The following is a 13,853-nucleotide window of genomic DNA, read 5'->3' on the forward strand; positions in this document are numbered from 1 at the left end:
CCCCTATTCATTTCCAGAATTGATTTGCTTAACCCAATGTTCGATTGCAAAATAATTAATGATAATGCTATATTTTAAAGATAAAAGCGCTCAAATCGATTCACATTCTGTTGAGATCTTGATAAAACATATTTTCCGTAACACACGCACATATAAAGTTTGTTTGTGGTCAGTTTGTTCAGCTGAGTTGAATAACACTCGGCTCTTCGAGCTTCGGATTAAAAGTCGGTTTTTCAAGAGGTCTTGGAATCCTTATTAGGATTTAAGAAGGATAAAAATATAAATGTACACTAGAAAGCATCGTCCCATAATTGCCATAAAATATAGAAATAATTCGACCGGTGGAACTCATCCACACTTTTTGAAATGACGCTTATCTATCGTCTAAATTTGACTGAGTCACGCGATGTGACTTTTGCTATGATCCAATCTCGATCGGCAGGTCCAGATTAAGTCCGAGCGTCCGATGTCGTCGTCGTTGATGGTGCACCACTGATTACTCACAGCAGATCCTGGGTTCTAGAACATGATGAATGCATGACTAGACGAGGGGTGGAGTCATTATTGATCAAACTGCTTAACCGTGTGTACGCTGTAGAATACAGCAGATGCGTGAAAAATCATCCAATCATCCAACACTTGCATGCGTCTTATCTTTTTGCTTTATCTATGGCAAGAAAAAGACGGACACTCTAGTAGAGGTGGGATGCACCAGGAAGGTGAGGTATGTGATAGACAAATCTCGAATATCGATCTTTCCAATAAGTCCGTCATAGTTTTTTTTTTAAATTGGCAAGTGCATTCACCACGCAATGAACTTGGACGGTGGCTATTTTCTATTTTTTATTACTTCATCCATGTGCACGTCGCCAACCACGCAGTTTCCCGACGGTTCAGCAAATCATTTTCCACTTGATCGATCCACCTTGTCTACTGCGCACCTCGACTTCTTGTGCCTGTGCCTGTCGGATTGTTTTTGACGATCAGTTTCACCGGGTTACTTTCTCCAACATTCTGACTTCGTGTCCGGCCCACCACCGTCGTTCGATTCTCGCGGTGTGAACGATGGATGATTTTCTTAACAGTTGATGCAACTTCTGTTCATTCGCCTCGTACATGTACCGTCTTCCATCCGAACCATACCACGCAATACTTTTGTTTCAAGAGCTCCAAGTGCGCGTTGGTTCTCCTCAAGCATTGTCCAGGTCTTCTATCAAAATACACCGTGCCTAGTGCAGTCTTTGCGGTGCTATGAATGGTGGAACGAATAAATCCCAAGCAACCTTAAAGATCAGTTGCGTCTAGCTGTTCTTCTATTGGGATTGCCACTCCAGAGCGACCCACATGTTTCACATAGATCACTAAATTCAATCACAATTAAGTTGATGCGACCTGTTTCACTCGTGCTGTTTGGGTTTCCAGCTGATGCAAATAGTCTTGGAATAGTCAACGAGTCAACCGTCTTGGAGCCGCACAACATTTATCAAAAAAAAATTGTAATTTTTTATTGCTAATATTGATTTATATAAATTTTGTATTTTTTTCGTGGAACATTTGATTTTTTTACTGGAAATTCTTCTTTTACAATTGCAATTTTTGCTTTTAAAAGTGCTTACTTATTTTTGTTTTGTGAAAATTCTTAATTATTTATGGAAATTTTGTTTTATTCGTGGAAATTTTATATTTATTTATTGCTCATGATTTCTTTATTGGCAATTTTCTATTTTTTATGGGAAATTTCTAATTTTTTAGGGGCAGTTTTTATTTTAGTCTATCGTACATGTATACAGAGATTTGTTCATTCTCTTTAGAATTCAGAATTCAATACATCTTAACGAATCTCGTTGACTCCTCCTAGAGCAAGTATAGCAATATAACTTTGGCCCACACAAACTTCCCAATTCCATTTAGCTCTACTGAGGGTCGTGGGTTCGAGTCCCATTGAAGAGAAAGTGATTACCTCCAATACGTTTTTCAAATCAATATCTTATAATGAACATATTCACATATGAGTTTTCAGAGCATTGTAAATTATATGATGATTCTCACATCCACATAGAATGAAACGTGGATTTGGTCGCATCTTTCCTCATCTGGTATATAGTCAGTCCAGATGCACTAAGTGTGGACGGTTCAGAATAAATTCCTGTCTTTGGTCGAATTTTCTTGTAAAGTAGCTGAGCTTGTTGAAGTATACAACATTTTATTCCTCGATTGGAGTGTAAAATTAGATTCAATGTAGACACAAACACATAACCAGTTCTTATTTTCTCGTGACCGGGGCGGGGACCTAATTCAAAGGCATGCAGTTTACTTAATGCAATCTGTGCATTTGTCGCAAATTATGGCAAACTGTACACGAAGCTAAAAAAATGTTACAATCTCGGGTTGGGTGTTTTGAATAGACCTGTGCGCCGATTGAAATTTTACCGGTGGTGGCGTGATAGATCATTCAGCAGAGGCGGCGCGCGGGGCGGTGTCGTCACGCCGTTGATTATCAGCGGTGGCGTGGGTTGGCGTGGACGAATTTCAAGCGTCAAAATTTCTTCAGAAGTATCACCAGGAATTATTCCGAAAGTTCCGCCAGGATTTCGTTCGGAAGCATCTCCAGGTTTTCGCCTGGGAGTTCCTCTAGGATTTCGTCCGAAAGTTACTACAGTATTTCGTCCAGGATTTCATTCGGAAGCTCCTCCAGGATTTTGTCCGGGTGTTCCTCCAAGATTTCCTCCGGAAGTTGCTCCAAGATTTCGTTCGGAAATTCCTCCAGGGTTTCGTCCACAAGTTCCTCCAGGAATTCCTCCGGAAAATCCTCCTTAAGGATGTCGTCCGAAAGTTCTTCCAGGATATCGGCCGGAAGTTCCTCCAGAATTTCGTCCAGAGATTCCCCCAAAATTTCTTACGAAAGTTCCTCCAGAATTTCGTCCGCAAGTTTATCTAAGAATTCCTCCGGAAATTTATTCTGGAACTCTTCCGGAAGTTTCTCCAGGATGTCGTCTGGAAGTTCCTCTAGGATTTCGTCCGCAAGTTCCTCCAGGACTTCGTCCGCCAGTTTCTCCAGGATTTCGGCCGAAAGTTCCTCCAAGATGACGTCCGGAAGTTTCTCCAGGATTTCATCCGGAAGTTCCACCTGGATTTCGTCCAGAAGTTCCTCCAGAATTTCGTCCAGCAGTTCCTCCAGGATTTCGTTCAGAAGTTCCTCCAGGATTTAGTCCGGAAGTACCTCCAGTTCCTGGACTTCAGAAGAAGAAATCCTGGTTGAATAACTGTTGAATTGTTTGAATGAATTCTTGAAATAATTTCGAGTAGATTTCACGATGGGTTTCCAGAAGTGTAGTGAAATTCAATAAGTTGAAGTTTGTTTATAATATAAACTATAGTTGACCCAGCAAACGTTGACCTGCTTGACGTAGTACGCAAAAATGTGCGTAGTGAACTACCCATGCAGAATTTCTATACGAATCTTAATTCTAGTTTTTACGATTTACTCAACTTGACTCGTGATTTCCGCATGAAGAAAGATCATATAAACACATTGGAAACTATAATGAATATCTGCTGAAGGAACGAAAATATCTATCCAGCCGTTTTTATGTTAAGCGGTTACGTTCACGTTACATTTTTTTCTTTTTATTATCGAGAGTTTTAGCCCAAGGCTGGTTCATCAAGTACTATTTTTTTTTATATATACAGAATAAAAGAAATCTTTTTTGTTTTCCAAATAAAATTAAATGAAGTTAGTAAAACTTTGGGTTAAATTTGGTTAGTGAAATTTTGAGTTAAAACACCAAACAAATCTAGGAGCAATTCCCTAAATTCCCGAGAAACAATAAACTTCTTAGGCTAGGTCTTATTTCCTGATATAAAATCAAACTAAACTTCAAAGTGACAGTTCTGAAATTAAAAATCACCCAGTCATAAAAATCACAGGTGCTTTCCAAAAAGAGCGATAAGACATCTGTCAAACAATTCGATATCTGTCAAAAGTAATCAATCTTATTGTGTGAGCAGAGGTATTCGGAATTTATGCATTTGTCATTTTTAAATTTAGTTTGAGAATAATTCGGGAAATGCGATGCAGCCTTAATAAAAACATTTTTATGTTTGCCCGTTAGTTATACTTGTGGGTAGGTCACCGTCCAATAATTTCTGCATACTTGAATATATATGAACTTGACTGAAAATGTGTATTTCTGATAGGATGCACTTTTAACAAAATGTACGAAACCCATACCTTTTATTACCGGACTAAGGCCGGAGTGGCCTGTGCAAAACATAAAAGTCTTCTCCATGCAGCTCGGTCCGTGGCTGCACTTCGCCAACCACGCATTCTGCGGAGGGTCCGCAAATCGTCCTCTATCTGATCGATCCACTTTGCCCGCTGTGTACCTCGCCTTCTTGTTCCCGTCGGATCGTTGTCGAGAACCATTTTCACCAGACTAGTGTCCGACATTCTGGCTACGTGCCCGGCCCACCGCAGTCTTCCGATTTCCGCGGTGTGAACGATGGATGGTTCTCCCAGAAGCTCATGCAACTCGTGGTTCATTCGCCTCCTCCACGTACCGTCCGCCATCTACACCACACCATAGATGGTACGCAGCACTTTTATTTCGAATTTTTCCAGTGCACGTCCTCCACGAGCATCGTCCACGTCTCCTGTCCGTAGAGAACTAGCGGTCTAATGAGCGTTTTGTAGATAATCAGTTTGGTACGGCAACGAAGTCTATTCGATCGGAGCGTTTTGCGGAGTCTAAAGTATGTACGATTTCCTGCCATGATGCGTCTACGATTTTTCTGCTGGTATCGTTATCGGCGGTCACCAGTGAGCCCAAGTACACGAATTCTTCAACCACCTCGATTTCGTCACCACCGATAGAAACTCGTGGTGGGTGGCTTACATTGACCTATCTTGAGCCTTTTCCTACCTACCTTCCTATGTACTTCGTCTTCGACGTGTTGATGACTAGTCCAATCCGTTTAGCTTCGCTTTTCAGTCTGATGTAGGCTTTCTCCATCCTTTCAAAGTTACGTGCCATAATATCAATGTCGTCGGCGAAACCAAATAACTGGACGGACTTCATGAAAATCGTACCACTCGTGTCAATCCCTGCCCTTCGTATTACTCTCTCCAAAGCGATGTTGAATAGCAGACATGAAAGACCATCACCTTACCGTAACCCTCTGCGCGTTTCGAAGGGACTCGAGAATGCCCCTGAAACTCGAACTACGCCCATCACCCGATCCATCGTCGCCTTGATCAACCGTATCAGTTTATCCGGAAATCCGTTTTCGTGCATTAGCTGCCATAGCTGGTCCGGATCGATTGTATCATATGCGGCTTTGAAGTCGATAAATAGATGACGTGTGGGCACGTTTTATTCGCGGCATTTCTGCAATACCTGACGTACGGCGAACACCTGGTCTATGGTAGAACGTTCATCCATGAATCCCGCCTGGTACTGCCCCACGAACTCTCTTGCAATTGTTGTTAGTCGGCGGCATAAAATTTGGGAGAGTACCTTGTAGGCGGGGTTCAGCAATGTGATTGCGCGGTAGTTGCTACAATTCAGCTTATCACCCTTTCTGTAGAAGGGAGACACGACACCTTCCATCCACTTCTGCGGCAGAACCTCATCCTCCCAAACCTTGGTAATGACCCAGTGCAGCGCTCTAGCCAGTGCCTCCCCACTGTGTTTAAACAGCTCTCCTGGTAGTTGGTCATCTCCAGGGGCTTTGTTGTTTTTCAGCCGGCCGATCTCCTCCTGGATTTCCTGGAGATTCGGAGCCGGAAGAAATATGTCCTGCGCGCGTGCTCCTAGGTTCATTACCATACCGCCACCGTGTGCTCTTCGTAGTGCTGCCGCCACCTTTGGATTACCTCACGCTCGTTTGTAAGAAGGTTCCCGCTTATGTCCTTACACATATCGGGCTGTTGCACGTGGCCCTTACGTGAACAGTTTAACTTCTCATAGAACTTTCGTGCGTTATTAGCGCGGTACAGTTCCTCTGTCTCTTCACCGTCTCGATCTTCCTGCTGGCGCTTTTCCCTCCGAAAAATCGAGTTTTGTCTGTTCCGCGCACGTTTGTATCGTGCCTCGTTCGCCCTCCTTCAGTGTTGCAGCAATCTTGATCATGCTGCATTCTTCTCCTCAACTAACTGCTCACATTCACCATCGTTTCACTGATCCGGAGCCACCGTGCCTAGTGCAGCGGTTGCGGTGCTTCCAAAGGCGGATAAAATATCTCTCCAGCCATCTTCAAGAGATGCTGCGCCTAGCTGCTCTTCTGTTGGGAGTGCCACTTCCAAGTGCTGCGCATAGTCTTGGGCTAGTCTACCGTCTTGTAGCCGCCCAATGTTTAGCCGTAGCGGACGACCACGACGCGTGTTGTACACCGCCGAGAGTTTTGAGCGCAGTGTACAATGTGGTAAGTGCGGACGTTCGTGATGTCGGAGAAGAATTTACCGTCGATTAGAACGTGGTCGATTTGGTTTTTCGTTACTTGATTAGGTGACTTCCATGTGGCCTTGTGGATATTCTTGCGGGGGAAGAAAGTACTTCGGACCACCATTCCGCGGGAGGCTGCAGAGATTATGCATCGTTGGCCGTTGTCGTTCGATACGGTATGCAGACTATCCGGACCGATGACCTGTCTATACATTTCCTCCCTTCCTACCTGATCGTTCATGTCGCCGATGACGATTTTGACGTCCCGCAGTGGGCATCCATCGTATGTCTGCTCCAGCTGCGCATAGAACGCTTCTTTCTCGTTGTCGGATCTCCCTTCATGTGGGCAGTGCACGTTGATGATGCTATAGTTGAAGAAACGGCCTTTTATCTTCAGCTTGCACATCCTTGCGTTGATTAGCTGCCACCCAATCACGCAGTGGTGCATCTTTCCCAGCACTATGAAGCCGGTTCCAAGCTCGTTGGTGGTGCCACAGCTTTGGTAGGAGGTAGTCGCTCGATGCCCGCTTTTCCACACTTTCTGTCGTGTCCAGCAGATTTTCTGCTGCGCTACGACGTCGAAGTTGCGGGGATGTAATTCATCGTAGATTATCCTGTCGCAACCTGCGAAGCCTAGCGACTTGCAGTTCCATGTTCCAAGCTTACAATCGTGATCCTTTATTCATCGCTTTGGTCGTTGCCGATTGTATCGAGTCGTATTATCTTCTATGTCGTTCGTAATGGTTGTTGTTTAAGACGGCTTATTGGGCCTTTCTCGTCGGAGGGCCGTCGTGTCAGGACTGTTTAGCGTCCCACCTAACACCAGGACTTGGGCTTATGCGCTTTGAGCGGCACACGTTTGCTTTGGCGGAGTTTACTTGCAGATACATGCAGCCTTTTCATAGAGGTTTAACAGGGCCCACTGTCAAACCCCACCACATCCTAGGCAGCCGCCACAACTCGCAGATGGCCTGGGGAGGGATCGCCAAACCCTTGGACCTAGTCCCTGCTGCCTCGAAACCCATACCTACTGGTATAATAATCGTTCAATAGCCATCGGCGTGGTAAAGAATATTCGGCAGCGAGGAAAATTTCCATGCGGCGGCGCGTCGATTCATTTTTGACGGCGGCGGCGGCGTGAAAAAATCACCGGTGGCAGTGCACAGGTCTAGTTTTGAGCCCATTGACCGGAATGCCCAATTTTCAATATGAAACAATGGGACAGGATTCCCCGTCGATTGCAATTTGTTGCGAGTAAATCAGATGAAGAGAAGTGCCAAGAAATGAGTGAGTTTTTGCACACATACATACACACGCACAGACAGACTGATGCTCTACAATTCGTCGAACTGAGCTGATTGGAATATAAAAGTCATAGGAGTGAACATAAAGCCTTTCGTTGAACTCTGGTGTATGAGAAAGGCATTTTTTGTTTTTTATTATTTATTGAATTGATTTTCCTTAATGTTAGAGTTCGTCACTAAAAGAGAAAGGCAAAAATAAACAAAAGTTCAAAATTTTACCTTGAGCGTTCTTGTTCAATTTTTATTGTTTTGTGCCATGTTGACTGGCAGTTTATCTTGTCACATTAGTTTAGTATTTAGTAAGACAAATATGCACCCACTCTTCAAGACTTTTCTTCTTTGTGTATTTCCTTTGTGTTTGTGTAACTCCTCATCGTCGAATTGAAGTTATTTTTGCCTTTCTCGTACAACAAAGTTGTACCGAAAGGCTATATGATTGCTTCAAAAAAGAAGATAGATAGAAGGCCCAGAGACCCATAGTGTTATTTACCGATCAACTCAGCTCGACGAAGTGAGGTGATGTCTGTATGTGTGTATGTATGTATGTGTGTGTGTGTATGTATGTGTGTATGTGTACAAATTTTGTAGACACACTTTTTGGAACTTAGCATTATCCTATTTACTCGCAACAAGTTGCATTCGACGGAGAATGCAGTCCCATTGTTTGCTATTGAAAATTGTTTCGATCAGACATTGCATTTCGGAATTATTGAAAAATCATTGTTTTTTCTAAAGGGTCCCCCCTTGGAAAAAAAATTCAAAACCTAAAAAAATTTTTTTTTCGGAAATGGTGGCAATGCATTTTAACTAATGCAAAATTATCGAAAAAGTGTGATCTATTCTCCTAAAGAGCTTTTTTGACCTTTTTAATGTATTTTTTTCAATATATTTTATAATGCACGAGAAAGGCATCATCACTGCTAGGTGGATTAATCTGGGTTTTTTATTTAGGAAGAGAAGCAGTTCTATACTAATTCTGCTTATTCGCCATACCAATATTTCCAATTCAATGTTGTTGTCTGCATTTTAGTTGTCTTTTTTGACTGCTGTGGTCCCAGAAGAAGTCCCAGAAGAGTAATATTTTCCAACTGATTCACTATAACAAATAAACCTCTACAGTTATCAGCTTACATCACTATCCTTTCAGGATATCTCCTTGTTCCACGATTTTAAGTTCTTTGTCAGCTTCCTAATCTTGCTTTTAGTGACCAACTCCAGAAAACGCCACACAAAAATGCATTCCGAGTGCTTTTCAACTGCTACTTCCAAATCTTTGACCATGTTTCCCACTGTCGTAATATGTTGCACATGCACACGCCAAGCTACGATACAGTCTTAAAATAATAAAACCCAACAATATTTTCTTCTCAAGCAGAAACGAATAACACTAAAACCGGACAGTTATGATCGCCCATGTTGTTACGATGGGTTACGTTGCGCTCAGCTTAAAGAGATGAATGAACGAGCGCGCGTGGGCAACAAGCGCCTGAATGCGGCCAGTGGAATCACATGGCGTTGAAACTTTCTTCCCATTTCGCCCTCGAGCGAGAAATACTTTCTTCGGCAAAGTGGTAGGGTAAGCAGTTTGTTTTCGTCGTACTGAAAATAGGATAGAGTCATAAAAATCTCGGATTCTGACTATTACAATCCGAAATGGAATATAATTGACAATTGTTTGAAATGTCGAAAAATTCAATGTTGTTCGATAGATTGCGCGTTACCCTACTCACTGCACGAACTTCAAAGCGGATCAACTGGTATAATCAACCGGATACCTTCTTCGCCATTCGTGTTCGTTAGGTTGGTACCCATCCGTTTGGCTTTTTGTGGTAAAAGAGAGTGAAAGGTGGGAAAAGAAAGCTATAAAGCTCTGAAGGCGGTTGAGAAAGTATTTGGAAGATTTATGTTGGTACTTCGAAAGTGCGCCTTTTGTTATACTGCATGGCAGTTACCAATCTTCTAAATGGGGGAAAATCGCTACCAATAACAGCGTGCACTTGTACTCTGATTTAATAGCTTATGATGTGTGCTATAAACAACGTGTGTCAATTAAAAGTAATCAAGCAGCAAATTTTTTATGCACCATACAATTTATGTCGTCAAATTTGCAAATTAAAACAAAACAAAATTCATTAGAAAAAAGGATTGTAAATATTTTGCGCTTCTTGAAATAAATCCAGCTTGTGTTATTTCTTGTGAATCAGAAAATGTTAATAATCAAAACATTGCTCTATGGAGGAATGGTAAAAAGCATCCCTGTTTTCACTACCGGTTCCATTTCTATCAATAAATTATTTTTCTGATTTGTGTCGTCGTCAAATAAGTCTAACTAGGACTGAACGATCCATAATATCGTATCCATCATGTTGCATCCTCAAACATGATTTTCAATTCAAGTTTATGTTTAGTAATCGCATTTTCAAGGCTAAAGCCATATTGCTCTATCCTACCAAGGTCATTAACCATCAAACAAATTATGGCATACCTCAGCTCTCTTCAAAATTTATTTCTCTAATTCAATTTCAGAAAATTCAACTTTGTACAATGGTCAGAACAGGTTTCACTGCATTGATGGATAAACGATGTACCCTTCCCTATTCACGTCAAATATACAGCTATGAGATAATAATACTTCCCGCATCATCCAAACCCACAATGGGACATTGAACTGTCGATCATATCTATCCCGAATAAATAAAACTTTTAAAAGCACCATCTCCCCCATCATCCTCGAGTATTTCGCGTTGAAGTCCCGAACGAAGATGAAGTCGTCGATCGTCGTGCTACTGCTGAGTGTTGCTCTGGCCAGTGCCATTTCCGGAAGACGAAAAATCCAGTGTCGTCTGTTTCAAACGGGTGCAGAATCCACCGTGGCTACGACCGCCCCGCCGCCGACAATTGTACAAACCGTCCTGAACAACACCGAGTTCGAAACGATAATGATGAAGCTGGACGCCCTGGACCTGCGAGTGGTCAAGGCAGAGCATACGCTCTTGAGCACAGTGCAGTCGGTCGCATCCGATATTGACAATCTGGGTCAGATAATGGAGAAGTTGGCCTGGGTGACGAGTCAAACTGAGCTGTCCAGTGCCTTCGTAGAACATCACGTGAAAGTGATCCAATTTAATTTGACGGGCTTGCAGGGGGATGTGCACGATTTGCTGAGCATTCAGCAGCGTCTGCCTACGAGGTCCTTCATCGAGAACTCACTGGTCAATCTGAAATTCCATCAACAGGAACCACCATCTGAAGGATCCGGTGAAAGTCCGGAGAAAATAACGAAGATGCTTGAGAACGTGTTGATGGATGATCATATGTTTGAATATTGTGATCAATTGCCGGGAAGTAAAGACTCTGGAGTGTACATGATTTTACCGGATGCAGATTTTCGTGAACCAATGAAAGTTTTCTGCAATCAGACTTATTCGGATGGTGGTTGGACAGTGATTCAACGGCGCTTCAACGGGACAGTCAACTTCTACAGAGATTACAACGAGTATGTGCGAGGATTCGGGAAGCTGGATGGAGGCGAGTTTTGGCTCGGATTGGACAGAATTAACCGGTTGACATACTCAGCTCCGCATGAGATGGTCGTCGTTCTGGAGGACTGGGAAGGGGAGAGTCGGTTTGCGAAGTATGAGAACTTCGAGGTTGCCGGAGAATTTGAGCAATATAAGGTGACAAAATTAGATGGCTACAAGGGTGATGCAGGGGATTCGATGAACTTCACGCTGAATGCCAAGTTCACAACATTCGATCGAGATCATGACACAAACGAGAAGAAAAACTGTGCGATTAAGTACCATGGTGCGTGGTGGTACAAGTCTTGTCATTCAAGGTGGGATGTTTTAGATATTGACTTTAGATTTTTCGTTTATTAACAGTTCCTTTTAGCAGTAACTTGAACGGAAAATATTTACGAGGCAACACGACCGAGTTTGGAGCCGGAATGAATTGGGATACGTTTCATGGCATGAAATATGCTTTGAAATCGTCAACTATTATGATTCGCCGACGGTTGGATCTGATTCCGGCAGGGACCTTTAAGGAAATCTATCTCTTCGAAGACAGGACTCGCCCAGAAATTTCACAAGATGGATACATTGAAGCAACGAATAGTCTTACAAATATCGAGGATATTTCTGTACCTATCAAATAAAAAAAAAATGGTTCTTTAACTGATATTTTCACTGTTTATTGAGGGAAGAGAGATTGTTATCTTTAAGAGCCAAGATGTTCGTAAAACGTAAAGTTAATGAAGCTCCCGACGTTTTCAACCAAAGAACTCCATTTTTTGTGTACCCAGGCCACTGCAATTCTTTTGATTTATATATTGTCGGGACTTACAAATTGATTTGATTTTCTAAAATCAATGATTTCTGTTTACTAGGCAGAACAAATTCAGGCCTATCAGCAAGTTAAAGGCCGTTATCTGGCAAAATGACGAAAACTCCGTTTTCCTGGTGAAGGGATGATTTTATCAAGCTTTTCAAAAAAAAGTGTCATAGGTATACCCGGTTGCAATTTGGCGCATATTGACTTCATCGGAGTTCTCGAAAATTTGAAGGATTGAACATCTTAAAAGAAGGGAGTCCAGAGTCAGTGGTCTGGGTTACTCCCGGCAGGGCAATGACCTGAAGAATGGCCGCGACCTCTGAGAACACCGAGCAGGAGTCGGGCGGGCGATACGATTGGTCAGCGATGTTTTCGGAGATGACGCTGATATCTACTCTGCCTCCTGCTTTGGACCGGTTTTTAAAGCGGATCTCCGATGCTCGCTATACACTGCATGAAAAAAGCTTTGGCTTTACTGCCGAAATCTGAAAAAGAGACTGTTGTATCGTGCAGAAGAAAAGACCCGTACATTCACTATTAATACTTTATTAAACGTACTGTTACGATGTTCGATCGGCAAAAGAGACCGATCCAGTAGACGCATGGTCTTTTATAAGAAAAAGTACAATGGACCTATTGCATACCTACTAGCTCCCCCGATGCAAAACGCCTTTTGTGGTTTCCGTCATATTTACCGTCATTAAGATGGCCGTAACAAAACTAGATCTAAAATTATGTAGGTTAGGCGAAAAAAGTTGCAAAATAGTGTATGGGAAGGTCGGAAAAACCTAAAATTTCCACATTTTAAAGAAACATCTAACATTTTGGCGAGGCAAAACGCCCTAGTGGCGCTAACCTACAATGTACTTGCGTCTCCACGCACTATCCATACCAGAATGTAAGCATATGCGGTATTTCGAAAAATTTCGTTTCAGGTGGTTCGAAACGAAATTCCGCGGAATTTCGCGGAATTTAAGCATGGCGAAATCTGATTTCTTGATTTCGTTTCGTTTCGTAAAATTACAAAAATTTCGCTAGAAAAAACTAGCTTCTAACGAAATTTAACGGAATACCGCGGAATTTCGAAACAAATTTAAACTAATCCATACTTTATATTATAAAAAATTTTGGCTGCGCCGCTGAACAAAATCGTTTACTTGCTTTCAAAACTTTAGGTTATACATTTTTTTCTATTAACGCTTACTACACAGACAAACAGACATAACACATTGAACATTCACTCATCCAATTCATCGTCGTACACACACTAACGACATCTGCTGTTTTCACTAAGTTGGGCAAATCACGAACCAGATGGCGATAGTGGGCAAACGTCAAACTCGAGCAAATCCGATGTGCGCGCTACGAGTGATCGATTGGCCAACTAATTAAATTGACTATTTAAATTAGCCAGTAAATCAGTGAACGATGATAACTTTACAAGTGTTATGTCTGTTTGTCTGTGCTTACTACATAACCCCATTCTTAGTCGACAAATACGTAAGTAGTTTTCTTCTATAAAACGTCTTCAGTGTTTCCATGATTTAAATTTTGTGATATTTTATTACTATTTGCACAATATGAATGCGAAATCGATCGTGTTGATGCTGGTCATGGGACGGCAGCTAGTCCGGGAGAACGCGAAATGAAAAAAATCTACCTCGCGTAGCAGAAATTTGTTTAACCAGTGTGCAATCGACCGTGTTGATGCTGATCACGCCAGCTAGTATAGGAGAACGCGAAGTGATAAAACTAATGTCTGCATCGAAGA

General features: G+C 42.3%; 1 protein-coding gene across 2 annotated transcripts; it reads left to right on the forward strand.

Annotated features, from left to right (window-relative positions):
* Positions 1-10,484: 10,484 nt before the first annotated feature.
* LOC134208381 (ficolin-1-B-like) lies at positions 10,485-11,931 on the forward strand. 2 transcript variants are annotated; one of them, XM_062684365.1, is made up of 2 exons: positions 10,485-11,585; positions 11,642-11,931. In XM_062684365.1, exons 1-2 carry the CDS (start codon positions 10,510-10,512, stop codon positions 11,904-11,906), a joined length of 1,341 nt encoding a protein of 446 aa, XP_062540349.1. In that variant the 5' UTR covers positions 10,485-10,509; the 3' UTR covers positions 11,907-11,931. The 2 variants fall into 2 exon arrangements, with proteins under 2 accessions (XP_062540349.1, XP_062540350.1); XM_062684366.1 differs by having other exon boundaries at positions 11,645-11,931.
* Positions 11,932-13,853: the final 1,922 nt, after the last annotated feature.

This window comes from Armigeres subalbatus, chromosome 1, assembly GCF_024139115.2.
Source record: "Armigeres subalbatus isolate Guangzhou_Male chromosome 1, GZ_Asu_2, whole genome shotgun sequence".
Lineage (NCBI taxonomy): Eukaryota > Metazoa > Arthropoda > Insecta > Diptera > Culicidae > Armigeres > Armigeres subalbatus.